General features: G+C 43.5%; 1 protein-coding gene across 1 annotated transcript in view; it reads right to left on the bottom strand.

Moving 5' to 3' along the window:
• Nucleotides 1–27,584, bottom strand: part of ACACA (acetyl-CoA carboxylase alpha) — a 551,747-nt gene that overhangs the window by 472,726 nt on the left and 51,437 nt on the right. Inside the window, exons 7-11 of the mRNA XM_083173207.1 lie at nt 22,485–22,635; nt 21,587–21,721; nt 12,471–12,617; nt 11,091–11,279; nt 8,152–8,252 (exon numbers count right to left, since the gene is read on the bottom strand). Coding sequence (XP_083029333.1) covers nt 8,152–8,252; nt 11,091–11,279; nt 12,471–12,617; nt 21,587–21,721; nt 22,485–22,635 — 723 coding nt within the window. The remainder of the gene's footprint in view (nt 1–8,151; nt 8,253–11,090; nt 11,280–12,470; nt 12,618–21,586; nt 21,722–22,484; nt 22,636–27,584) is intronic.

Genomic DNA, 27,584 nt, shown 5'->3' with positions numbered 1-27,584 from the left:
AAGTACCAAAAACACTTAGTGTATGGCTAAAAAACAAATAAAGCCATTATCCAGATAATTAATGTACACAATTAATCACACAATTAATCACTGGGAGGCACACAATTATAGACACAAGATTTCAAAATTATAAAGTTATAACCATGATTTCATCAAAATCTTGCCGATATTAAATGCATTTAGGCAACAATAATCACAAATTCATAACGATATATAAAAAATGTATAAAAAATGTAAAAAATGTACAAAACATGTAAAAAACATGTTAAACACATATAAAGCACGACCGAGAACCATACAACATGAGACATATATAAGGATAATCATTGGTTAATGAACGGTGTCACCTCATAACCTTCGTTCATTCCATACGGTACCAATGTATTTAAGGTAAGTATCCAGTAAGTCTCACATCGTATAAGCAATTTATCCCTATCTCCACCACGTACTGGGGATGGAATGTGTCCAATTGCTCTAATCAGAACTCCACTAGGGTCTTTATTGTGGAATTCATTAAAGTGTCGTGGGACATTATGATTAGCGACACCATTCTTGATATTGCGTAGGTGTTCAAGGGCCCTGATCTTAAAGGGCCTCTTTGTCTTACCCACGTAATGCATATCGCAGGTGCAAGAAAGTACATAAACCACGTAGGTAGAGTTGCAATTCAAGAAGTGATTGGTTTTAATTTTCAGCAATTTGGGGTTCAATAAATCAGAGCCACGTGGGATGTGCTTGCACACTTTGCAATGACTGCATGGAAAGCAACCCTTCAGTTCCATAAAGGTAGCAGAGGGAGGTTTTATTCTGATCTCCTGCAATTGGCTCTTGGATATCAAATTCTTGAGGGTCTTGGCTTTCTTAAATACAACATGAGGATTGGTGGGGAGCCAATCCTTCATTATAGGATCCAATTGAAGGATATGCCAATTTTTCTCAAGTATCTGTTTGATCTCTCGATCATTATCGTTATATTGGGTAACAAATAAACAGTCCCCACCAAATTTCTTATTCACCCCAGGGTCAGGTTGTTTATATTCCAAGAGATTAGAGCGATCTAGTGCTCTGGCTCTATCTCTAGCCCTGATCACAACATTGTCAGGATACCCTCTCTCATTAAACCTCTGGGTATATACACTGGCTTGAGAGTCAAATAGGGAAACATCGGAATAATTACGTCTCAGACGGACAAATTGTGAGAATGGAATGTTTTGTTTCCAATTCTTCAAATGACAGCTTTCAAATTGCAGGTAGCTATTACAATCAACAGGTTTAAAAAATGTTGAGGTTTCAATAAACCTTTTTTCGGGATAGTTTTCCACACTCAGAAACAAGTCAAGGAACTCGATGTGCTTTTCATTAAAATTTGATGTAAACTTCAAATTATAAGAGTTGCCATTTATATTCGACACAAAAGCATTAAAAGATGATACATCACCCCTCCACACTATAATGATGTCATCGATATATCTTTTGAACATAACGATGTTTCTCATGACATCGGTCAGAGTGTAATACTTTCCCAGTCTCCCATGTAGAGATTAGCCAGACTTGGGGCACAGATCGTCCCCATCGCCATGCCCCAAGTCTGGAGGTACCAAGTACCCAGGAACTCAAAATAATTATGCTTAAGCACAAACATCAAAACATCGCAAATAAAAATAATTTTGGATTCTGAAAGAGTACTATTAGCTCTTAGTACCCTTTCTACAACTTCAACACCATCTTTGTGTGGAATAGCTGTATACAAAGATGAAACATCGATGGTGCCAAAGCGCAAACCATCGTCCCATTCCACACCATGAAGTATTTGTAGCATATGTGTGGAATCCTTAACATAGGTTTCCAACAATGGGACAAACTGCTTGATGTAGGAATCTACAAACTCCGATAGTCGAGAAGTCAGTGACCCAATTCCTGCCACAATCGGTCGTCCTGGTGGGCGATTCTTATCCTTATGTAATTTCGGAAGGTGGTAGAATGTGGCAAGATTGGGTGTTGTGTTATATAAGTATCTATACTCATCAAGGTTTATAGATTTATCAATCAACCCTCGATTTAACAGGACCTCTAGTTCCCTTAGATACATTTGTGTGGGATCTCCTGCAAGTTTTTTATAAGATACATGGTCAGATAATCTCTGACCTTGAAAAATAGGGATTTATAATCTCTCAAAGAAAGTTCTTACTGGTTATGAGAAATCCCTGCTTCAAAAGGGGTTGTCATTCGCCCCGTCGGCTTTACCTAATAAAGTCGACTTACAAGTAGACTTAAATTTATTTGTAAGGAAAATGACATTAAAACGCCATTTTCTTAAAAAAGACACTGTGGATCCTCCCTCTAATATAGTCTTGACCCAGGATCAAAATTCGGGCCTTAAACTGAAATCAACATTTTACCCGGTTGAATCCCGGGGTCCATATCTAGAAATGTTTTCAGAGCTTGTTAGGAAAGACTTTGATAAAATTGATAAAACTAATACTACTCAAAAGAAGTGCTCTAATCTTACGTTTAAGGAGAGACGTGCACTTAAAGATCTCATGGAGGATACGTCTGTAGTAATTAAAAACGCGGACAAGGGGGGGGGCATTGCTATCTTAGATCGCGATGCTTATATTGAAGAGGCACACAATTTATTATCTAACCATGTATCTTATAAAAAACTTGCAGGAGATCCCACACAAATGTATCTAAGGGAACTAGAGGTCCTGTTAAATCGAGGGTTTATTGATAAATCTATAAACCTTGATGAGTATAGATACTTAGGTACTCTTTACCTAGAACGGCGCCGCCGATCAAAATCGTGGTCATCGCGGGTAAAAATCGCGGTGATCGCGGTAATCGCGGGCATCGCGGGTAAAATTGGATGGTCGCGATGCCCGCGATGACCGCGATCACCGCGATTTTCCCATAGGAAACAATGTTAAAAAGCCTGATTGACCGCGATTTGACACTTAAATGCCTCAATGGACCCGATTTTGGCATATAAATCAATGTAAAATGGGCCACACAGCCCAAATAGGGCCAATGAACCGTTAAATGTCCCCCCAAATTTTTAACGCCACCCCACGATCCACGCCAACCCGAAGCGTGGCGAGCGCAGCGAGCCCGCGAGGGGCGGCGGTACGCGTCCTCCGACCTTTTCATGCCCTACTATCCACGTCGGCGTGGTGTGAGAATATAATAGTGTGGCGAGCGCAGCGAGCCACCGAGCCCGAAGCGTGGCGAGCGCAGCGAGCCCCGCGAGGGGACGCGGATACCTTCACAGGTAGACGCGTCCCCTCGCGGGCTTCACAGGTGTCCGGGTCGCCACGGACACCTGTGAAGCCCGCGAGGGGACGCGTCTACCTGTGAAGGTATCCGCTGCGCTCGCCACGCTTCGGGCTCGGTGGCTCGCTGCGCTCGCCACACTATTATATTCTCACACCACGCCGACGTGGATAGTAGGGCATGAAAAGGTCGGAGGACGCGTACCGCCGCCCCTCGCGGGCTCGCTGCGCTCGCCACGCTTCGGGTTGGCGTGGATCGTGGGGTGGCGTTAAAAATTTGGGGGGACATTTAAGGGTTAATGGGCTCTGTGGCCCATTTAACATTGATTCCTATGGCAAAATCGGGTTGATTGAGCCATTTAACACTAAAATCGGGTCCATCGCGACTTTTAACATTGTTCCCTATGGGAAATCGTGAGCATCGCGTCGCGGGCATCGCAGGTGCATTTATGTGCGGCCGCGACGCGACCGACACGATTTCCCTGTTTAACATTGGTTTCAATGGGAAATCGCGGGCATCGCGTCGGTCGCGTCGCGGCCATACATTAATGTACCCGCGATGGGCGCCGCACTAAGTAAAGAGTACCGATACTTATATAACACAACACCCAATCTTGCCACATTCTACCACCTTCCGAAATTACATAAGGATAAGAATCGCCCACCAGGACGACCGATTGTGGCAGGAATTGGGTCACTGACTTCTCGACTATCGGAGTTTGTAGATTCCTACATCAAGCAGTTTGTCCCATTGTTGGAAACCTATGTTAAGGATTCCACACATATGCTACAAATACTTCATGGTGTGGAATGGGACGATGGTTTGTGCTTTGGCACCATCGATGTTTCATCGTTGTATACAGCTATTCCACACAAAGATGGTGTTGAAGTTGTAGAAAGGGTACTAAGAGCTAATAGTACTCTTTCAGAATCCAAAATTATTTTTATTTGCGATGTTTTGATGTTTGTGCTTAAGCATAATTATTTTGAGTTCCTGGGTACTTGGTACCTCCAGACTTGGGGCACGGCGATGGGGACGATCTGTGCCCCAAGTCTGGCTAATCTCTACATGGTAGACTGGGAAAGTAGTACACTCACCCCCGATGTCATGAGAAACATTGTTATGTTCAAAAGATATATCGATGACATCATTATAGTGTGGAGGGGTGATGTATTATCTTTTAATGCTTTTGTGTCGAATATAAATGGCAACTCTTATAATTTGAAGTTTACGTCAAATTTTAATGAAAAGCACATCGAGTTCCTTGACTTGTTTCTGAGCGTGGAAAACTATCCCGAAAAAAGGTTTATTGAAACCTCAACATTTTTTAAACCTGTTGATTGTAATAGCTACCTGCAATTTGAAAGCTGTCATTTGAAGAATTGGAAACAAAACATTCCATTCTCACAATTTGTCCGTCTGAGACGTAATTGTTCCGATGTTTCCCTATTTGACTCTCAAGCCAGTGTATATACCCAGAGGTTTAATGAGAGAGGGTATCCTGACAATGTTGTGATCAGGGCTAGAGATAGAGCCAGAGCACTAGATCGCTCTAATCTCTTGGAATATAAACAACCTGACCCTGGGGTGAATAAGAAATTTGGTGGGGACTGTTTATTTGTTACCCAATATAACGATAATGATCGAGAGATCAAACAGATACTTGAGAAAAATTGGCATATCCTTCAATTGGATCCTATAATGAAGGATTGGCTCCCCACCTATCCTCATGTTGTATTTAAGAAAGCCAAGACCCTCAAGAATTTGATATCCAAGAGCCAATTGCAGGAGATCAAAATAAAACCTCCCTCTGCTACCTTTATGGAACTGAACGGTTGCTTTCCATGCAGTCATTGCAAAGTGTGCAAGCACATCCCACGTGACTCTGATTTATTGAACCCCAAATTGCTGAAAATTAAAACCAATCACTTCTTGAATTGCAACTCTACCTACGTGGTTTATGTACTTTCTTGCACCTGCGATATGCATTACGTGGGTAAGACAAAGAGGCCCTTTAAGATCAGGGCCCTTGAACACCTACGCAATATCAAGAATGGTGTCACTAATCATAGTGTCCCGCGACACTTTAATGAATTCCACAATAAAGACCCTAGTGGAGTTCTGATTAGAGCAATTGGACACATTCCATCCCCAGTACGTGGTGGAGATAGGGATAAATTGCTTATACGACGTGAGACTTACTGGATACTTACCTTAAATACATTGGTACCGTATGGAATGAACGAAGGTTATGAGGTGACACCGTTCATTAACCAATGATTATCCTTATATATGTCTCATGTTGTATGGTTCTCGGTCGTGCTTTATATGTGTTTAACATGTTTTTTACATGTTTTGTACATGTTTTGTACATTTTTTATACATTTTTTATATATCGTTATGAATTTGTGATTATTGTTGCCTAAATGCATTTAATATCGGCAAGATTTTGATGAAATCATGGTTATAACTTTATAATTTTGAAATCTTGTGTCTATAATTGTGTGCCTCCCAGTGATTAATTGTGTGATTAATTGTGTACATTAATTATCTGGATAATGGTTTTATTTGTTTTTTAGCCATACACTAAGTGTTTTTATAAGAATACTAGCACTTTTCAAATTGTAACAGGATTGTATCCTGTGTTATACATATATATGTATTTTTAAATGTTTGTCAGTGTAAGCCCGATGCGCGCTGCTCCTGATGTATGATGGTATATGACGCGCGACCACCTCATTGGAGGAGAGCGCAGTTATATCCCACTCGGGTATTCACAGAGCCACGCCCTCTGATGAAGTCTCTGACGAAACGCGTTAGGGCGTGGCCTGTGATACCCGCGTCTTGCTGATCCCGGCCGCCCCGACTGGCGTGTGTCTCCCCAAGCCCTGGTTTGGTTTCCCGGCGGTGCAATCCAGCGCCCTCGGTTCTCCTCATCTCTGTGCAAGCGGACCTCACTTCAGGAGCAGTGTGCCCCGGGTATTTATGACTATATCTTGTGGTAACCAGCCCACAGCCGTTTTTCTACTGGTACGAGCACTGGCTTTTATCTGATATTTGAGTGCTTTCCTCATATTAAAAATCGTTTACATGCACCATAGAGCGCCCCTTTTTCCTTCTGTGTATTTTAGATGTCCAATTCATCCTGACCCTGGATGCTGTTTCTGTGCCTAAAGGGAGCTGCAGTCTTTAACAAACAGACTCTGGTGACTTTAAAAGATACCTTGTCAAAAGGTTATTCTACTTTGCTGGACCCAATTGTGGACTTTATGAACTGACAGCGCTGCCCACACATATATACTTTTTCTTATATATATAGATATATAGGTCTGTGTGAGGTCCTGCACTCTGCTTTTGCTCGGCAACTGCTCCGGTGCCCATAGGACACAGCGGCAGTGTGTCTGAGCTCCTGCCTAAGGAGGCCATACATAGTGGACAATCGCGTTCCGCTCTCCGACGCCGGGGCCTGCCATATGCGGTAAAGCCGCGGCCCCAGTACTGGGAAGCTGTGGATGTGTCAGCGCAGTGATGTAGTCCTCCTGCCCCTGTTGACCCCCTCAGTGTGGCAGTTGCTGCTACAGAACTTGGCACCTCCTCATTGCCTCTGGCAGAGCATATTAACCCCATGGCAATGAGCATATTAACCCCTGGCAGAGCATATAACTCCTGACAGAGCCTGTAGCTCAATGGCAACTAGCATGTTAACCTCATGGCAATTAGCATGTTAACTCCTGGAAGAGCATGTAACTCCTGGCAGAGCATGCAAACTCATGGCAATAAGCATAATAACTCCTGGCAGAGCATGATAACCCCTAGCATCAAGCATGAAACCCATAGCAATGAGCATGTAGTTAAGCATAACATACTATATGTGGCATAATATGTAATTATGGCCTGTGGTATTATATGTAATAGGCATTACAATGTGTATCATAATGAGTAATGGGCATTACGGGAATTATGCTGTGTGGTAAAATAAGTGACAGGTATTTCAGTGTGTGGCATAATGTGTACTGGGCATTATGGCATGTGGTATATTCTGTAATGGGTGTTTGACATGTGTAATAGGCATTACGGTGAAATTTTTTAAGCGCACTGACCCTATTACCGGCTCTACACTTTCATTCTGTATCCTACATTTTAAAGAACTTTAGCGAGCCCTGGTGTGTATAGAGAGAGAGAGGCAATGCAATAACTGAAACTCAGTAAGCTCCCGCCGCAGACTGACGGTGGCATGGGGGAGTCAGCGCCGGCGGAATGTGCGTGGAGCGCCCTCCGTGGGGGCCCCGGGTAATTTTTGTACCGGGGCTCAGGATTTCTCTTGGCAGCCCTGTATGTGACCACAAATGTATATAAATTAACCAAACCCTGTAGGGTATAAAATGACCGTTCTGCATTTAAAAGAGCATTCTAGCACTAGTGATATTGTTAAATGTCTTTGCAAACTACAGTATAATCTAACATACTGCTACCCAATGAAGTTTTATTTTACCGTAAAACGATTTTCGTAATAAAGAAAACAGACAATAGCACATGGAAGTGTTATGAAAAATATTTTACAAATACACAACTAAACACAGCTTCCCATGCAAATCTCAGAGCCTAACAGGGTTCCATGTTAGATGTGGGTCAAGGATTCTACTGTTCAATAAACACCTTCCAAAAGACAAGTGAAACTTTTGGGAAGGGATACCTGGAATGGTTGGAGTTTAATAAAAAAAAATATATACCTTTGCAGCCTAAAAAAATCCCACATACACAAGTCTAAAAAATGTGTATTATCTGATATTAAAAAGCAACCAAATGTAAACCCCTTGAACAAACACTCTTTTACCATGAAAGAATGATTTTTAGCACTTCATTGTTCAGTTAACATCTCACCTTTGCACCAGTTGCACAATGCTCTGTGTGTTCATGAAGAAAACCTCACGTTCAGATTTACGGTTCAATGTAGCTGCATGACTGTCCAATATATTTGCAATCTGAACAAAAAAATAGAAAAATAATTACTATTTTGGGAGCCCAGACCTCAGCCTAATGATAAATATGTACAATGTACTTTTTGCAAATGATGAACATAAGTAATCTCATTAGAATGGAGGTAAGGGGTGAAATTTAATAGGATGAGAGATTCAGAAAGTGAGAGATTTAGTAAAAAAAACAGTTTGATTTTACAGTAAAAATGATTGCCGCTTCAAAAAACCTGGAGATTTCTTACCAAAGCTCTCACTTTCTGAATCTCTCATCCTATTACATTTAACCCACAATGTCTAATTAATAATGAGAAGTGAAAAACCATCTTATTTTATTACAGAGTAACTTAATATGGCTAAATATATTTAAGGTATTTATTAAGAGTTGTCGAATTAAATATTTCTACATCCTCCTTGAGATGGTGTTGGCATATTAAATAGCTGTACAGAAAAAAATGGAGTGGATGCCTTTACTACAAGTAGTTGTAGCTAGATTTGAAAGTATAGGTTACCATTATTAGTTGAGGACAGGGCCACCATCAAGGGGGTGCCGCGGGTACTGTAGTCCCAGGCCCCAGGCTCATAGAGGGCCCCTCAGATTGCAGATGTTTTTATACCTGCAAAAATATCTTTAAGTACTTTGCTGCTGCAGCTGCGGGGGCCGGGACTCCTGGTCTCACACTCGGTTTATGGTCGCAGCACAGGAGACCGTTAGACGGTTCCTCCTATTCCCCACCTCCAATTTCTCTCCATACGCTAGGGGAAACTGCTTGGCAGAAATTGGCCAAGGGTGCTGGTGTAGCAGGCAGCAGCTCCTTCCGAAGAGAGTCTCATGGAGGGAGCAGCACTGGATTCCTCCTGTCTCAGCAGCAGAGCCATTCCCAATCCAAAATCAAAGCAGCACCAACAGCACTATCAGCTGCATGATCAGCAGCTGCTTTAATAGAAGGGGGCGGGATTACCTACAGTCGGGTTCCAAGGGTGGGGGAGGCACAGTGAGAGTGAGATACAGCTGCCTTCTGCTACTGTGTGGGCTGGACGCTGAAGCATATTATTCCCTGCCCCAGCAGAATGACACCACCAGAAATGGGATGACAGCAGCAGCAGATTGCAGAGGGAAGAGAGAGCATTCCCAGCCAATCTCAGTTTCCTCCCCCCCTTCTCTCTCCATAACTGCAATGCTGTGTGTGTGAGTTTGCCTCCTGCAAAGCACAACTGGGAAGAGTTGTGTGTGTTTGCCTGCAGGCTTCAGGTCATCTCTGCTGCAGGAGGAGCGGCAATGGCAGCAAGAGCCTGGTAGGTAACTTTTTAGGGGGAGGGGGATTAGCTAAGTAGGCTGAAGTACCTGGTAAAAAACAAACACTTCTGTACAATGACCTCTTACAGCCTTCCCTGCCATGTGCCACCCTAGACCTGCCTTCTCTGCCCTGTGCCCCCTTAGCCCCACCTTCCCTGCCCTGTGCCCCCCCTAGCCCGGCCTTCCATGCCCTGTGCCCCCCCCCCCCTAGTCCAACCTTCCATCCTGTGCCCCCTAGCCCTGCCATCTCTGCCCTGAACCCCCCTAGCCCTTCCCTTTCCTGTGCCCTCAATACCGTTAGCAATGCGACTTCCTGCTCATCACTAACGACACGCAAGCACACCCCTATCGGCTGTATTCGCAACCCCGTGCTGAGCAGGTCGGGACCCACTTTAGGGTCAGGACCCACAGTTTGAGAACCACTGCTCTAATGTGTATGGGGCTTTAGGTTGTTGTTTTTGTTTGTTTGTTTTGGGGAGGGGGGGGGGTTCTGGTAGTTCAGGGATAGCAATAAGGGGCCCTGCCTATATCATCTGTCCCGGGCCCCAACATTTCTGATGGCAGCCCTGGTTGAGGATAACACAACTGTGATTTATCCAAAAACTTTATACAGTATATGATTTCCAAACTAATAATGTGTGGCCAAATGTCCTCTACAATAGGGCTAAATTAGCAACGGCAACAGTGAGGCGTTACAAGGTCTTTTGCACTTTCCGCAGGATGAAAACAGAATTTAAGGATTATGGGCCTGTGCCCTTTTCCAATCTATGACAGAAGTGGGTTTAATTACAAATGTAATGAGGTGTATTGGGAATATGTTGGACTATTTGATCAAATAGATAATTATCTAGTTTTAAAATAAAGAATTTAAAAAAATTTAAGATATAATTATAAATTAACTGTAAAGCCCCATACACATCAAATGAGAATTTAAAAGATATCACTCAGAAGGGCCCTGTTTTTTTTTTTTTTTTTACCTTATTACATTGTGCCCAATAAATCTATTGACAGGTAACCTGGAGAAATTTGATGGCTGTGTTAGTGTGGTGACCTTCTTCATTCCAGTTTGGAATGGGAACATCTCTAATAGTAGATTGTCAGCTTTTGGTTATAAGGTTGGCTGCGTAGGTTGTTGGGACTAATTAGCCATCTATTGAGCAATTTTATTTTACAGTTGCTTAAGAAAAGGAAAGGGCATTGCTACAGATTGTAAACCCCAAACCACGTGTTCTCTTTACTGCTTTCAAAAAGACTGCATTAAATCACAATCATCAAGGTTTAAAAACATTTTCTTTTTACCATCAATATGAATGAACCTGAAGAGATGTATATTTTGTACTGTATCCAGGCTGTGGGAGCTTGGTAACATATTTTTTGTTTTTTTAAACGATGACAAAATATTTCAGTTCAAGACCAATGGTGGACGAGGAGTAGTGTCAGGTTGTAAAAGTCATAAAATTCTATGAGACCGTGCATACAGAGAACTAAAAAAGGAACAATGCTGAGATTTTAATAGACATTACAAGATTGTTTTATAAAAACAACTTTACCTGTTGGCTTGGGAACTGGCACAAGACAGATGTAATGTTGCTGGCATATTGTGCCATCTCTTTCTTGATTGATTTCTCCACATTTGGTGGAATACGCCCTGATACACTTGTCATAATGTCCTGAAGCTCCAGAAGAGGAAGAGATGGATCCCGGAGGGTTTTCATCAGTCTTTCCACATAATCTTTTAGCTGCCAAAAGTACAAATATACTTTATGTATTGTCTTTTTTATTTTGTTAAAGTAGAAAAACTAAATAATGATCCGAAAACATTTGTTTGCATTTTCAACGGGCAGTATTCAATGAGAAAAATTCGCCCTGTTTTATGGCGAATTTGTGCTTTTTTCGCCTTGGACGGAGAATTTTGCTCTCCAAAAGCGAGCAAACCTATTCAATGTGAAATATTTGCCGTCTTTTTAAGTGATTTTTGCCGTCTCTCGCCGTGTAGCAATTCTCCATCTTTTCATGGAGAGCTGGAAAGCTAACTTTTAAACTAAAAGGTTGTTTTTTTAATTTTGGTGTAAAAAAATCAGGTTTTTTTTCTGAGAAGGGGCATGTTATTTTTATTCATGTGCTTATAGCACATGAATATATATTTAATTTTAAAAAAATATATATTTTTTAATTTTTTTTTTACACCGAGCAGCCAGCAGGGGGCCGGAGCGCTCGAGCCGCTCATTAGATATTCATATATTCACTGCATCCGATCATTAAATATGCACGATCGGGTGCAGTGAACACTGGGTCCCCCCGCTGACTATAGGGGGGGGGGGCAGCTTGTGCTGCCTGGGTCCCGGGGAGCCCCCTCCCCTCCACATATCTTCTGGGGCATCCAGGGAGACTTTAATCTCCCTGGATGCCACCGTCCCACGGCTCCCTGTCGGCTCCCTGTCAGCTCCCTGCCGCGGACGCTCATCCGCTGCAGGGGTTAAGACTCGCCGCCACTCGCGGCGAGTCTTAACCACGTTGAATAGAGCGAGCAGGAGAGGCAGCGAGCCCTCCGGAACACGGCGAGAGAAAAAATCTCTCGCCATGCACCGCGAATTTTTTTCATTGAATACTGCCCAACGTTTTCCATGTCACACATATCAATGTTTAAATGTAATAGGCTGTGAGAATCAGAAAGTGAGAGTTTTTGGGAGAGTTTTCCAAAAAAAATTTAAGGCAACAATCAATTACATGGCAATCTGTTTTATCAGTATTGCTGCTTTAAGAAAATGGGGAAACTCTTCAGAAAATCTCTCATCTGATTCTCACACCCTATTACATTTGGCCCCAAGTGTCCAATCATTTTCTATTACTTTCTTTTAATATTTGAATAGATCCAAAAGCATTCAAAGATGGGATTTTTCTGTTTCACTAGTGCATAAAAAGCTAATTACCTTGCTGCTGAAGTAAGGCTCTGGAAAACAATATCCATTCATGACATTTACCAGGTTATCTAGAACATAGTGAAACACCCGATGCAGCTTCTCTCCTTGCAGGGCAGTGCTGTGTATCAGAGGCAAACATCCTGTATGGAGCTCAGCCTTTAAACAGTTAACAAGGATACTGTATTAGCACAAAGTTACATTTAACACATTAAGTTTTTGAACATCTTTTTTTGAAGATTCAATTAAAAATACATAATCAGAATCACTTTATTGGCCATGTATACTCTCGTATACTAGGATTTTTTTGTGGATACAGTGCAGCTTCAAGCATGGCACAAGAGGGATGACAGGACATACATACATGGCATCAGCTGTGCATACAAATGACAATTCACATGTTATGATTTGCAAGGTTAGACAGAGCAGTTAGGTGTTTAGATTAGCAGTATCTTATACTGCTTTCACATTGCAACCCTGCTTTCAACCCATTTTTGTAAACGTTTCATAAAACGGGTCAAAAGCGAGTTAAACCCCTTCACATTGCATGTTGTAACCAGTATATTACTGTTTACATACCGTTTTTGTAACTTTCACATTCAACCTGTTTCACCCATAAAAAAAATGCTTTCTTTGCAATAAAACTCTATTGTGCAATTCCTGCTTGTGGGCAGTGACAACATGCAGAGAGACAACCAATGACCCTTGTGCAGATTATCGTGTGTAGTTCAAACCGGTTCTGGGCCCTTCAGACTGCAGGAGAAACAGGTCAGAACCGTGTAGGATCCTGCTTTTAAAACTTTTCAAATGCCAGTATTCTGTAACCGGTAAATTGACTGGGGACCTTTCACATTGCAGCTGGTACTGTTTCAAAATGCAAAAAATGGCAATATACTGGCTTACAAGTGCAATGTGAAAGGGGTATTAGAGAACATTGTTCAATAGTTAAAACTATCGGGAAGAAGCTTTCTGTGGTTCTTGATGACTTGGCAGGGATGGACCTGAAGCGTCTACCTGATGGAATATCAAACAAGTTATGGCCAGGGTGAAGTTTGTCTACCACGATCTTCCCAGCTTGCTTCTTGACCCTGCTTAAGTATTGTTCTCTTACAGGGGGAGGGCCGTCCCAATAATCTTCTCTGCTGTCCTCACCACTCTTTGCAGGCTTCGTTTTTCAGATTCATTGGCCATTCCATACCAGATTGTAATAGAGGAGCATAGAATGGACTCCACGATAGCAGTGTAAAAGAGCCGCGGAATGTTGAATTTTTTCGCAGGAGCTGCTGCGACATCCCGCCTTCCTGTGTTCTTTCACTATCTGCATTAAAGTGTGTGTCATTATGTGTAAGGGGCAATACGCCGTGTAGCATAATGTATAATGGACATTACGGTGTGTGGCATAATGTATAAGGTGCATTACATTTTGTGGCTTATTGTGCAGTGGACGGTCAGGGCCGGCGCCACCACTAGGCAGCTTTAGGCATTTGGCCACTGGAGGGCGGACCTTTCAAGCAGGTCAGCAGTGGCGCCAGGAGCCAGGTAAGCGGCAGATCATGGATAGAAATCCCCCCTCCACTGGAGCAGGTCGGCGGTGCACCCACCCCCTTTGCGTCACGGCGGCAGTGCCGCATCCCCCCAGGCAGCAGCGGCCCTCTTGTGGAACTCGGCGGCCGCATCTACCCCCTCCCTGCCCAGAGCAGGATGGCGACGGCTCCCCCATACAACTCGTCGGTGGCCGCATCCACTCCCCCCCCACATGTCGGCAGCGGCAACACGCTCTACCCCCCCAGCGGGTGAGCGGGGGGTGCCTATATAATTTCCACCGGCCCTGCCAGCAGCACCAAGATCCCACACTGGTCTGAGATGATGGGGGGAGGCCACCAGGCAGGAGGAGCACTGTAGTCGGGGGGCAGGGTACCATTTGCCCCCCAGGACACTAAAGTTTCACAACTCTGGGGCCGCCCACTGACAGCCGCTGCGCGCTGTATTGCATACCTGTTAGCCGCATAACAATGTGAAAACGCTTCCCGGCGGCTGGGAGACACATGAAAACTCAATGCAGCGTGCAGCTGCTGTCAACCTGCGGTCCCCCTGTCAGTGCCGTTTGGACAGTGCAAGCAGAATCCCACTGTGCGGACAGCGCTGGTGACTCATCCTGAGTTACCAGCTGGCTCCCTCTGCAGTTCCATCCAGCCATACTGCCCACAGTGTGTCCACCCAAGCGCTGGACTCTTATCTGCAGGCACAGAAACAGTTTAGCAATATAGCTGCACCCAGGGGGGATCAGGAGGAGGCATGAGGTGCAGGGGCTCTACCCCCCCCTAGTGTCCTGGGGGCAGATGGTACCCTGTACCCCAGCAACCCTACCCAGCCCCCCACAGTGCTGCTCCTGCCCCCCCCCCCTCATCTCAGACCAGTGTGGGATTTGGGTGTTGTTGGCTGACTCTAATCCTTCCCTGGTTGCCACTACCCACTGTTCCTGCTCCTGTCTGGTGACCACAGCTGCAGACAACTCGATTAGTATCTCCCCCCTGTGTTACAGCTGCATCTGTATGGATGCCCCCCCCTTGCAGAATCCTAACCCTACCTCCCTTTATAAGTGCCTAAACCTAACCCTGCTGCCCCCTCACCCTAAGCCTCTTTTTGCCGCAGTAAAACCCTAAGTCCTGCCACTAGTGCCGAAACCTAACCCCACCACCCCAACTGTCAATATTCCAGCGGCAAGTCCTGCTTCTTGTGTTGTGAAAGCAATCAGGATGCCAGCGTTGGTATACGGACTACTGGCATCCTGACTGCCAGGCTATTACCCGCAATATAAATAACTCTATATATCTCCCTCAAAGTGGGCATTTGCATATTGGGGGGGGGGTAGGCAGACAATTTGCCTAGAGCACTAGGGAACCTAGCACAGGCCCTGTGGTCGGTGTGGCCTAATTTGTAATGGACATTACATTGTGTGGCATAATATGTAATGGGCAATAACTGTGTGGCATATTGTGCAATGGGCATTATGGTGTGTGGCATAATGTGTAAAGTGCATTACTAGAAGCAGAAAGGTTACAAAAAATGGGCCAAGAATCAGACTTTTTCCCCCCCTGCAGTGGCCAATGTCTTGGCGTGCAGGGTGCAAAACTGGGGAATAAGCTAGTCTTTTCCTGCCAGTCACAACCCTTGCCGCAAGGCCACACACCCTTTCTGGAATGTGCTTTCCCTTGCAAACTCCCTAATTTTAAAATGACTCTGATATATTTGGGATAGCAGAGTTTGAGTAGTCCTCCTCTGCAAACCCCTTACATATGAAATGGTTGGTGTGGGCTACTTATAGAATTCCTTTATTTATCTCACAATGGCGAAATTTGCAAATGTTACAGCAAGGTTCAAAGTACAGATAAAGTACAGAGTAAATATAGAGATGAGATGGGTCATTCAAAGATATATAGCACACCTGCAGATGTTAATCTCTTAAGGAGCCCACACACGCACCGATTCCGGCATGCGTTGTGGGCTTAACTAGCACACATAGCATCGCATCGTATGCCTTGTGCATACGATGCTATGCTAGAAAAAGCTAGTACAAAAAGTATGTGCAGCACATACTTTTTGTACTGTACAATGAGGTGCCGCGGGAGCGCGCACCCCATCGTACAGCATCTCACCGCCGGCAACGGTGCGTGTGTGGGCACCTTTAAACTCACCAAGTTGTGATTAACTACTGTTGTTATTATGTTGTTTTGATGCTTTTTGCTTTGCTCCTTTATGTAATATGCCATGCAAATGACGTTTTGTGTGTTTGTGTCGCTCAATGGTGGACTTGTATACACTGATGTTATTATTTCCTGCCCCCCCCCCCCCCTCCTTGTGTTCCCTCTTTTTAATTTGTACCCATCATTTTAAAAATTTATTAAAAAAATGACTCTGGGGTACTGTTAGCGCTGGTAGCCATATTGCCTACCAGTTTGTGGGGGTGGGTGGCGCGCCAGAAACATATATCAGAATATTTATAACTGCTGCGGAGAGGTGTCTCTCAAGAAGCATTGGGACACAGGCCCTGCCAATATTTTTACCTTTTCTTCTTTTTATTTTTTCAGTTTATTAGCACTGAGTACCTCGTAGCTTATTATATTTTATTATTCACCTAATTCCTGTGAAAATAATTTTCTTTTGAACCATAAGCAATTTGTATTTGTGAATTTTGGATTGTAGAATTATGCTCTATATAGTTATATGCAGGGCTATTTTTGTGCAGGCTCCAGCAGGAACTGTGGCCCTTATTCTAGCTCACTCTTTCTGACAAAATATTTCTTAGATGGACAAAACCATGTGCACTGCAGGTGAGGCAGGTGTTACTTGTGCAGAGATAATTAGATTTGGTACTTCTTTACTTTCACGGCGCCAGCATGGCGCCGCGCGTACTTCCGGGTTACGCTCGCCACTAATTAAGTTAAATAAAGTAAGTTAACGCCATGCCAACATGGATAGTTCATACCTCCACTATCCATGTTGGCATGGAGTTGATTTTAATTAGCGTGGCGAGCGTAGCGAGCCACCGAGCCCGCAGCGTGGGCGAGCGAAGCGAGCCCCACAAGGGGACTCTGACGCGCGGCGCCATGCTGGCGCCGTGAAAGTAAAGAAGTACCTTCGATTTGGGTGGGGTTTTACACCTGCCTCACCTGCAGTGCGCATGGTTTTGTCTATCTAAGAAATATTTTGTCAGAAAGAGTGAACTAGAAAAAGGGCCACAGTTCCTGCTAGAGCCTGCACAAAAATAGCCCTGGTTATATGTACACCAACAAAGCTTTATTCTGGGATATCTTTGGCTATATCAAAAGCTGTGTCCATAGTATTCATTCCTTACTACAAGATTAGGGGTCTAAATTTTAAGAACAGCAGACATAAATTAATGTGCAATTATTTATCGACTAGATTTAGAACCTGAGTACCACTTACAAAAATAATTGAGAATGTCTATGTTTTTTGTTTGGTACACACTAAATTCTTCTAAATCTACCGTAATCTTTTCCTGAGCATTTGGAGACTGACAATAATTACAGAAGTATATCAGCCCATCCTTGCCAATGCAACCACCAATTAAAGTGTGAGATTACCCGTGGTGTATTCTCATTTCAAGATTGGTATTTTTCACACAGTTTGACAAGAGATATTCATTTTAGGAGGTTAGAGAAGCTCCAGAACCATAAAGCACAACCAACCCCATAGTGTACTGTATGTTGTTGTGACAAAGTTATAAATGTATACAAGTCTGTACTGTGCTATACTGATGGTAAATGCAGTGTCACATCAACCTGTGGACATTTTTGGGTACCAGAGGACTCACCAGCAGTCGGGATTCCGACAGTCATTCCAACGTCAGAATCCCGACTGCTAAAAGTCTGACACATGGGCAGTGGGTATTCTACCTCGTGGGGGTCCACGACCCACATAGAGTGAGAATAAAATAGGTGGCGAGCCACTGTGCCTGCAGCATGGCGAGCGCAGCAAGCCCGCAAAGGGCCTCGTTGCGCTCCCCTGCTGTCTGAGTCCAGGCAGTTGGGATTCCGACATTGGGCTAATGACTGTCTGAATCCTGACTGTCGGTGTGTTATACCATACCCGACTCTTTTTGATTTTCACATTTCCTAGATTGTTTTTGTAGTCCTCTCAGTTCGTGATCCACAAATAAAGATACAAATTTGTGAACACTATGTATACATTACAATTTGTAGTAGTAATAATTTATTTATGTAGCTCTTTTCTCCAAAAGGAAATTATTTTTTTATATTAGAGGATTACAGAAGTGCTGTACTCAATTCAAATTGGCACTATTCAATTTCTTAAAAGTCCAGAGAATAGAAGTCAGATTTACCTTTTATTCTAAATCTGTTGTTAAAAAGCTTTAATTATAAAATAAACATTAAGTAATAAATTAGGTGTACAGTATTATGCACAAACGTGGACTAGTGCACTCACAGAAGTAATCCAGAACCAAGCCTTGGAAAGTCCATTTTTAAATTTTCCATGTTGAAAATGTATCCAAAACTTTCTCTCCTACACCTAATTGAACTTATTTCATAGGTAGTTGAGAGATTACAGCTAGGTATCATTCAGAGGCCGTTTTATATCGTGCACAACAAACAGTGTGTAGCCTTAATCCGTCGTTCACCAATATTCAAAAGGGCCGATTTCAAGGCCAAAGTTATAATGTAGTGATAGATTGTGCTGCGATACAGTGGATGCAATGTACTGTTACAGGGCTTCTTCATGCCCTGATGGAGGCTGCATACCGAGCTCATGAATCAATAAATACAAGTCTGACCACCGTTTATCACCGGCCAATCCGCTTCAAATTACCCCTTTTTAAACCCAGCCTGTAACTTAACAGTCAGGAGCTGATTGGCCTGGCCAGAATAAAGTACCAGGCACTTGACCACTTCTCCTCCCTTATCACTGCTACATAAATCTACCCCATGAATTACAGGTTTTCATTATTGGATTTCAAATTATTTATAGAGTGTAAATCAATTTAAAAAAAATTAATATTGAAGCTTAAAGAGACCAGGTCACAAATTTCCCCTCAGTGCTCAGAATTTTGAGTTGTCATAATGAGCGGGATATAATGAAGCCCAATTTCAGTGGTCATGCATGAAGCTGGCTGAACAAGGAGGTTTCATACAAGGAGCAGTCATTTAAAAGGCATTATTTTGCCTTGTAAATGACTGCCCCTTTAAAAAAAAAGTTAGTTAGAGTTCAGCCGGCATCAGGCAGGGCTGCCTAACTTGCAGTGGGGGAACAATACAGACCCTGCAGTGGCTTGGGGGAGCTAGTGCCTGTGGGGTCTGTGGGGAGCGATAAAAATAATTGAGCTTCTGTTGCATGGACAGGCAGAGTGGCGCTGCGCTTTGGGTTCCCTGCTGACGCCATTGACAGGCGCCGCTTAGAAGGACAGGACAGCTGAGCGATGGCTCAGCTGTACAATCGTGTGACACAGCAGCCTGCGGCTCAGTGATTAGCTGGGTGCATAGGCTGCAGGGAGGAAGGAGGCGTTATCCTGGCCTCAACATGTGGAACATACAGAGGCATGCTGCTCTAGTAGAGATCAACACGCAGGCTCTCTCCTGTTGTCTACAGCCTGTCTACCCCACTTACATATAAAAAATAAGGCAGGTTACAAATTTAAGTCTCTGGATATAGATTATTTTTATATGTGTGGGGTAATAGTCGGCACTCCTTAAATATAATGTAGTTACCTGGGTGCCTTCACAAGAGTGCAGCAAGACGGACTGAAAATATGTTCATATACAGGGCGGCACTCACCCGGATTCTTAAAGCAATGAAATTATGGACCATACCGTGATCTTACAATGCCAACATTTCAAAATTTGAATATGATTTTTTGTCAGGGAAAATCATATTAAAGATTTGAAACATTGGAATTGTAAGACCACGGTATGGTCCATCATTTCATTGCTTGAAGAATGCGGGTGAGTGCCACCCTGTACATGAATATACTGTATGATATATAACAGAATTTAGGAGAAAACCCGCACACCGTTTCCACTGGTACAGATGGAGCCCGTCTCTTCTAGTGGGGGTCTGGCGGTCAGATTGCCAACCGCAAGCCTCCACCAGGGACGCACATGCAAGAGATGCCCGAATGTCGACACAGTTGACATGGGCACTAAAAAAGTGTACCGCGTCTGTTCGCCATGCTTTGGGCACGTTGCCTCGCTAAGCTTGGCAGACTATTTTATTCTCCCACCATGTATTAGTGGATGGTAGGGCATGAAATACCGCCTGTTGGCACAGGTCAGCTCAAATAAAGTGATAAATCCCATGTCAACCTAATCACCCTGTCGACCTTCAGTCATGTTGACCTTCATGCATGTCAACCTAGTGGTGTCGACCTAGTTGTTGTACACCTAGCGAAAAAAGAGAGAAAAGTATTCCTATCGTGGGGCACTCTTTGGACTAATAATTTTTTCATTCATTCAAAATTTTACTTATTACAGTTCCAGCATTAAAATGAGGGGAGGCACAGTGCTGTCCCAATATACTTACTAATACCCCTTTCACATTGCAGCTCTTAACCGGTTAAACGGTTGCAAACGGTTAAAAAGCAGAGTCCTACAAGGTTCAGAGCCATTTTTTATGCAGTGTGAATGGCTCTGCATTACATATGCACTGCGCTCTCATAGATACTGCCTGAGTCCTATATACTGGTTCAGAGATGTTTTTTTATGCAGTGTGAATGGCTCTGAACCGGTATATAGGACTCAGGCAGTATCTATGAAAGCGCAGTGCATATGTAATGAGACGCTCATTACATATACACATATGTAATGAGTGCAGTGCATATGAAATGAGTCACTCATTAAATATGTGCATATGTAATGAGCGGCTCATTCATATGCACTGTGCTCATTACATATGCACATATGTAATGAGTGGCTCATTACATATGCACTACGCTGTCTTATAGCTACTGTCTGTCCTGCTTTCACACTGCAAACCTGCTTGAGACCTGGTATTTATGTGCAGTGTGAAAGGGGTTTAAAACGGTAATATACCGTCTCAGATCCGTTGTGACACCAAAAAAAACAGGTCTGAAATGGGTAGGACTCTGCTTTTTTACCGTTTCCAAAAACCGTTTTTTTGGAAACGGTATCACTTTGCACCTTTCAGACAGCACAGATTACTGTTTCAAAACAGTTAAAAATCGTCAAAATACTGTTTATTTAGTGCGGTCTGAAAGGGGCATTAGAAATACCAGTTCAATAGAACCGGTAAATTCACTCTGCACCTTTCAGATTGCACAAATTACCAATTAAAAACGGTAAAAAAATGGCAAAAAAACTGGTAAAAAGTGTGGTCTGAAAGGGGTATCATTCACAAAACAGTAGCAAATATGAGAATGATGATATTATAATTAGTAAACTGCCACGAGGCTTTATAAATAAAAACAAAAGCTTTTTTTTTTCTTTTTTGAGAACAAGAGAAATGTTAAGAGTTCTCAGTCTCATCGGCTGGCATGCACAGAAGTAGCTACTTAGTGATACTGGAGAGATTGTAAATGATTTACTAGGACCGTAAGGGTTTTGTTTATGTTAACCTTCATTACAATAATACCTTACCTGCTGCACCCTGCTTGGATCATCTAGTTGAAGTTTAGCAATGATACAACCAGGGTCTAGAACAGCCCCTGGGCGCTTCACGTAATGGATACATCCTGACTCCATGGCTGTTAAGGTCATCACCATCTTCATCACCTAAAATAAATAACAATTGATTATTCACAACAGAATGCAGCAAAGTACTGCAAGTCTGTACTACGCAGTGTATGGTCAAAACTGAAGAGTAGAGGAGCAAATCATCTATGTGTGCTCTACAGCTATGGATACTATGTTGTTTATTTACTGAGATGGGTGTTCTAATGAAGATGGGATGTTGCCATGAGCAACCAATCAGAGTCAGAAAAGCCTCCCTTTGTCATGTTTGCAAAGAAAAAAATTGGCTTAAACACTCTTACAAAATCATTATTCAGGTCAGAGCAACAGAGGGCATTGATTAGTGTCTGGGTGATTGTAAATGCACACCACCACACTAGTGCTCTCATCGTGAAGTTTCTTTTCCAGGGTGATTCTATAAACTCATTGATGTCCAAATAGGTCCCTTGCAATTCTATTGCCACGCATCATCAAAATACTATTTTGCATTTAGAAAATTATTTTGAATTGGTTCATCATGTGATAAAATGTGTAATTTATTATAGTGATGTGTCTGCTCCTATATCTGTACCATCACTGCCATGGTTTGTAGCAGTCTTTTGGTTATTTTTTTTCAATGCAAAGCAAACCCTGGTTTCATGAAGCTTCCCTCTGGTCCAAGCCCCATGCTTAATAGGATTGCTACATGTATACAGACATTATATTCTTGTAATGTAATGCACAGTAACATTATAACACATATATCCTTTACAAAGAGAAACTGTAATAGATGGTCAAAATATCAACAATCATTGCTCTGCCATACCTCTATCTCAGCATAGCACTGTCCTGCAAAGACATGACCTCCATCCTCCACTACATACTGTATTAGCTTGCCAGCAGAAGGAGAGCGTAAGATTGATGGATCATTCTCCTTTTCAAAAACACAGGTTTTATTTCCAATAGTGACACGGTACCTGTCAAAAAACATAGGCATTGTGTAATGTTGTACAGTCTTAGCAGTCACATATGCATTGTTAAGCCACACATATAACCATTTTCCTTTGTCCAAAAAAGGCATAGTGGCTAATCGAATAACATCCTTAATTTCCAGTTATTCCTGATGTAAAGTTTGCCACATCAAAAGAGGGCTAATAAGGATGTATTCACACGCACACACACGTTTATACATACAATATTTAAATAAAAAACGGATTGCTGCCTGCACATACAATTTATTTTGTGTAGAAATAGTTTTAATAGTAATAATTTTTATTAATAACTGATAACTGATAGAAATCGTCCTTCCCATCCATATAGTATGTCCACTATATAAGGATAATATAATTTATAAATTAGAAATTGCTTGTTGGAGGAGGTGCACCCACCAATAAATATTGGAACCATTGCTAATATAAATTATTGTAAGCCAGGTTAGAGGAGATTTCCCTCCAACTTTGTACTTTCTAAACTGCGCAGTGTGCCTAAGACACTGGTCATTGGCACTCTTCTGGCGATTTTACACACAAAGTCTTTACTAAAGACTAAATAAATGATTAAGAAAAGTTGAAGAACCTTTTCTCATCTAATACGCATAGAATATACAAAAGTTACCCCTTGCAGTTTACTGCCAGTAAAAATGGCAAAAAAAAAAAAAAAAGAAAGAGGAAAAACCCCTGCCCTTCAATTCTGCCTATGCAACTTGGCGCCTGACTTAAGCATTCCCGAACCCACAACTTCTGCTAAAATGAAAGACCACTCCTGATTGGTTTCCCATCAATAAAATGAGCTTGCTAAAGTTTTACTTAAGCTGGGAGTTCATAGTTGTTATTAATGAGACCATTTGAGCCACCAAGAGGGTCTTCCATCAACAGCCATCAGTTCTTTATCCCTAGTTCACTTAGTGTATTATGCACACACCATTACTTAGGATGGTGTCCGGTCTTAAACCTCAATCAGCAGGGGCTTATACACTATGTAGACAAAAGTGACCAGACATGCTGGTATGCTCCTGCAGCAGGCACATATTCGAGAAGGTATAAAATGGATAGTGGCACTAATTAGATAATTTGCTAAGGAAATGGCTTGCTGTAAAAAGCTAAAATAATTTAAAAAAGGGAGAACGGTAGGCTGCTCAATCGAAGGTATGATTGTGATAAGCATTACAGATGTTAGGAAGGTCCCTAAATCCACTGTGCCTTTTGTCATTAATGCATGGAATAACAATGGTAATTGCAGGAATGCAACTCATCATGGAAGACCCCCATAACTGCAACCCAAGGACTAGAGTGTGTAACCAGTGAGCTGTGAAAGAACAGGGGTTGTCCCATGCATACCATTGCACATAATGGCCACTGATGTGTCGGTTGCAGCAAAAACACTTCATAAGGGCCATACACTTGGATATTATGAGTGACAAGCTGCTCATAAACCTCTACTCAGATGTGAAAAAGAAGAACACAAAGAAGTCTGTTGGTGGCACACTGAATAGAAAGTACTATAAAATTTTACTTTTAATAGATTTTAATAAAATGCTTTTTTTACTTCAGGGAAATATATTAAAAGTAAAGAATTGTGCAAGAAGAATAAAGTGTGATTCAATTAAAATTGAACTGTGTGTAGTTCTCTTGGTGTGTGTTATTTTACTTCTATTTTGTTCAATGAATTGAGTGATAGTTTTGGTACTAAATAGAGCTACACGATTATCATAAATGTCGGTAATAGAACAAAGCAGTGGCAATCCAAGGTTTTTAGAAATGATGTTTTAATCAGGTGGCCAACTGTCTTAGCAATGTCTTAAAAAGGGATTTTTGTAAGAACTTACCGTTCGAATCCCTTTCTCTGATATGGTCCTGGTGACACAGCTCAACATTGGCATGTAGGAGGGTCCGTAGGAGCCAGGCACCTATCCTAAAGATTTTGGACGGTAGGCTCCTCCCCTTCTGCATCCCAGACTCCTCAGTTCAATCTTGCAAAGCCACTGGAATACTAATGTACTCAGTACAAACGCCTGCACATATTATATGCACAATTTCAAAAATAACTTTTCAACCATATATAACATGAAACATCATGAACACTGGCATACTCACTGAGCGTAAAGGAGGGATCGCTGTGTCACCAGGACCATATCAGAGAAAGGGATTCGAATGGTAAGTTCTTACAAAAATCCCTTTTCTCTTTCAATGGTCCTGGTGACACAGTTCAACATTGGGACGTTCCAGAGCCGGTCCTTTGGGAGGGTACGCTCAGGTCTGCAGCTCTCATCACTGCTCGCCCGAATGATGCGTTCTCCGATGCGAACTCATGAAACCTATAGAATTTGGCAAAAGTGTGAACAGATGACCAAGTGGCAGCCCTGCAAACTTGCTCAGCTGTGGCCCAATGTCGAACCTCCCAAGAGGTGGCGACCGACCTGGTGGTACAGTATGTTATTATTCTCATCCTTGCTGGCGGGTCGCCAGAACGTACGCGCTGGCGACCCGCCAGCAGCCACGCCAGCGAGGAGACTGAGACGCGCGTGCGTCTCACGCGCACGCGAGACGGACGGACACGCGAGACGGACAGGGTTAGGGGGGGTTAGGGGGGGGTGCTGGCAGGCGGCGGGGACCCCGGGTTAGCGCCGGCAAGCCGGCCGGGACCCGGGGAACGGATGGAAGCGCCGTCGGAAGGGGACGCGCGCGCCTCTCGTGCGCGCGCGTCCCCTTCTCACCATCGCCATGGCGCTGGCGGGGGATGGCGGCTGGCGACGCCAGCGCCATCCCCTGCAAAGATGGGACCTGCCCCATCTGTATGCGCATTTATCCTGGCCGGAACAGGCCTACCAACCTTAGTATATGCCAAGGCAATGACGGAATGCAACCACCTAGCAATGCACATCATACAAGACTAGCAGAGTGTCAGTCTTCCTGACACCCTTCACCCTGTCCACATAAATGCGCAAGGTGCGCTCAACGTCCAAATTCCTCAATTTGTCCCTTTTCCTTGAACCCTCTGGGGGTTGGAACACAGGCAGAACTATCTCCTGATTCAAATGAAAAGCAGAGACTACTTTTGGCAAAAATTGGGGTGCTGTTCGAAGAACAGCCCTGTCATCATGAAATATAAGAAAAGGAGACTTGCAGGATAATGCTCCCAACTCCGATACTCTCTTTGCTGACGCAACTGCCAACAAAAATACAAGCTTCCATGTAAGGAACTTAAGGTCAGCCAACCTCAACGGCTCAAAAGGCGCCTTTTGAAGACACTCAAGTACTAGCGATAAATCCCATGGAGCCACTGGTTGCTTGTAGGGAGGTTTCAATCGTGAAACCCCTTGCAGGAAAGTTTGCACCTCCAGTAACAATGCTATCCTTCTCTGGAAATAAATCAACAAAGCCGATATCTGCACCTTGAGTGACTGAAGGCTTAACCCAGACGAGAAACCATCCTGCAAAAACTCCAGCAATATAGACAGTCGAAATCGCAATGTATGCGACTTCTGCCTTTCACACCACCTAATATAGGTCTTCCAGACCCTATAATAGTTAGCTGAAGACACTGACTTCCTAGCTTTCACCATGGTGTTAACCACAGCCTCCGAGAAACCCTTGTTCTTCAAGATGGCAGTCTCAATAGCCAAGCCGTCAAATTTAGCCAAGCTAAATCCAGGTGTAAGAACGGCCCTTGGCTTAACAGATCTGACCTCAGAGGTAGACGCCACGAGTCCACCGACAATCTCTGAAGCCTCGAGTACCAGGACCTCCTTGGACAATCTGGAGCTACAAGAATCACCGGATTTCCTTGGGACTGGATTATTTTCAACACTCTCGCCAGCATTGGAAACGGCGGGAAGGCATAGAGCAGATTCCCCTCCCAGGGGAAGTCATTGCATCCACTGCTTCGGCCAGTGGATCTCTTCTCCTGGCATAGAACCTGGGCACCTGATGATTTAACCTTGATGCCATCAAGTCCACATCCGTCCCTGGAGGACTGAAACTTTCCCCTAAAGGACTGTCCTAGAAAGGACGCACCCCCTCTAGGGGAGGGCCGAAAGGATGGCCTAAAAGCAGAAAACCTTGAGGCCTGTTTAGCTGCAGGAGCCGCAAGGAAGGTACTTTTGCCCCCCCGTGGCTTGCTTAATAATCTCTTCCAGCTCTGAACCAAACAACAGCTTTCCTTTAAAAGCTAATTCCTCTAAGGCCTTTTTTGATTCATTATCAGCCTCCAAGGCTTTAAGCCAAAGCACTCTCCTGGCATTGACGGACACCGTGGATACTCTGGAGGCCATTTTAAGAGCTTCCTCCTCAGCCTCAAGTACATACTCCGCAGCTGTTTTTAGCTTCTCAGCAAGCAGTAACACACCTGGATCAGCATGCAAAATTGTACATAAGTCCTTGGCCCACACAATCATGGCCTTAGAGACCCAGGCTGATGCTATAAGAGGGCGTAAAGTGAAGCCCACCCCTTCAAATATTGCCTTGAGGTTACCTTCAAGTTCTTGTCTACGGGGTCCTTAAAGGCTGTCCCCCCCTGGACAGGTAGCACCGTGGCTTTAGAAAGCTATGCCACAGAAGCGTCTAGCACCGGAACTGTTTCCCAGAGGTCTTCATGAGCCTCAGGCATGGGGTATAAACTTAAAAATCTCTTAGGCATCTGAAGCCTTTTATCAGGCGTTTTCCAAGCCCCTTCCAATAAATCCTGTAAACCTTCACTCTGCCTGTCCAGCAATTGCACTAAGGCATTAACAGACCTGCCCAGGGCACTGGCCCACGCAGGCTCCGATTGCTCTACCCTCTGGGGTTCACTGCCCATGGGTCTCACACCAGCGCAAATAATACACAAGCTCCCCTTGGCCATCTGCTCAGGGACAAATTTTAGTGTACAAACACTACAAGCACACAATGCATTAAGGGCTCCCTCCCCCAAAGCCACAGACTGTTGCTCA

This window comes from Crinia signifera, chromosome 2 (genome assembly GCF_055691185.1).
Source record: "Crinia signifera chromosome 2, ASM5569118v1, whole genome shotgun sequence".
NCBI lineage: Eukaryota > Metazoa > Chordata > Amphibia > Anura > Myobatrachidae > Crinia > Crinia signifera.
The sequence above is the reverse complement of the archived record's forward strand: the minus strand, read 5'-3'. Positions and strand labels throughout refer to the sequence as shown.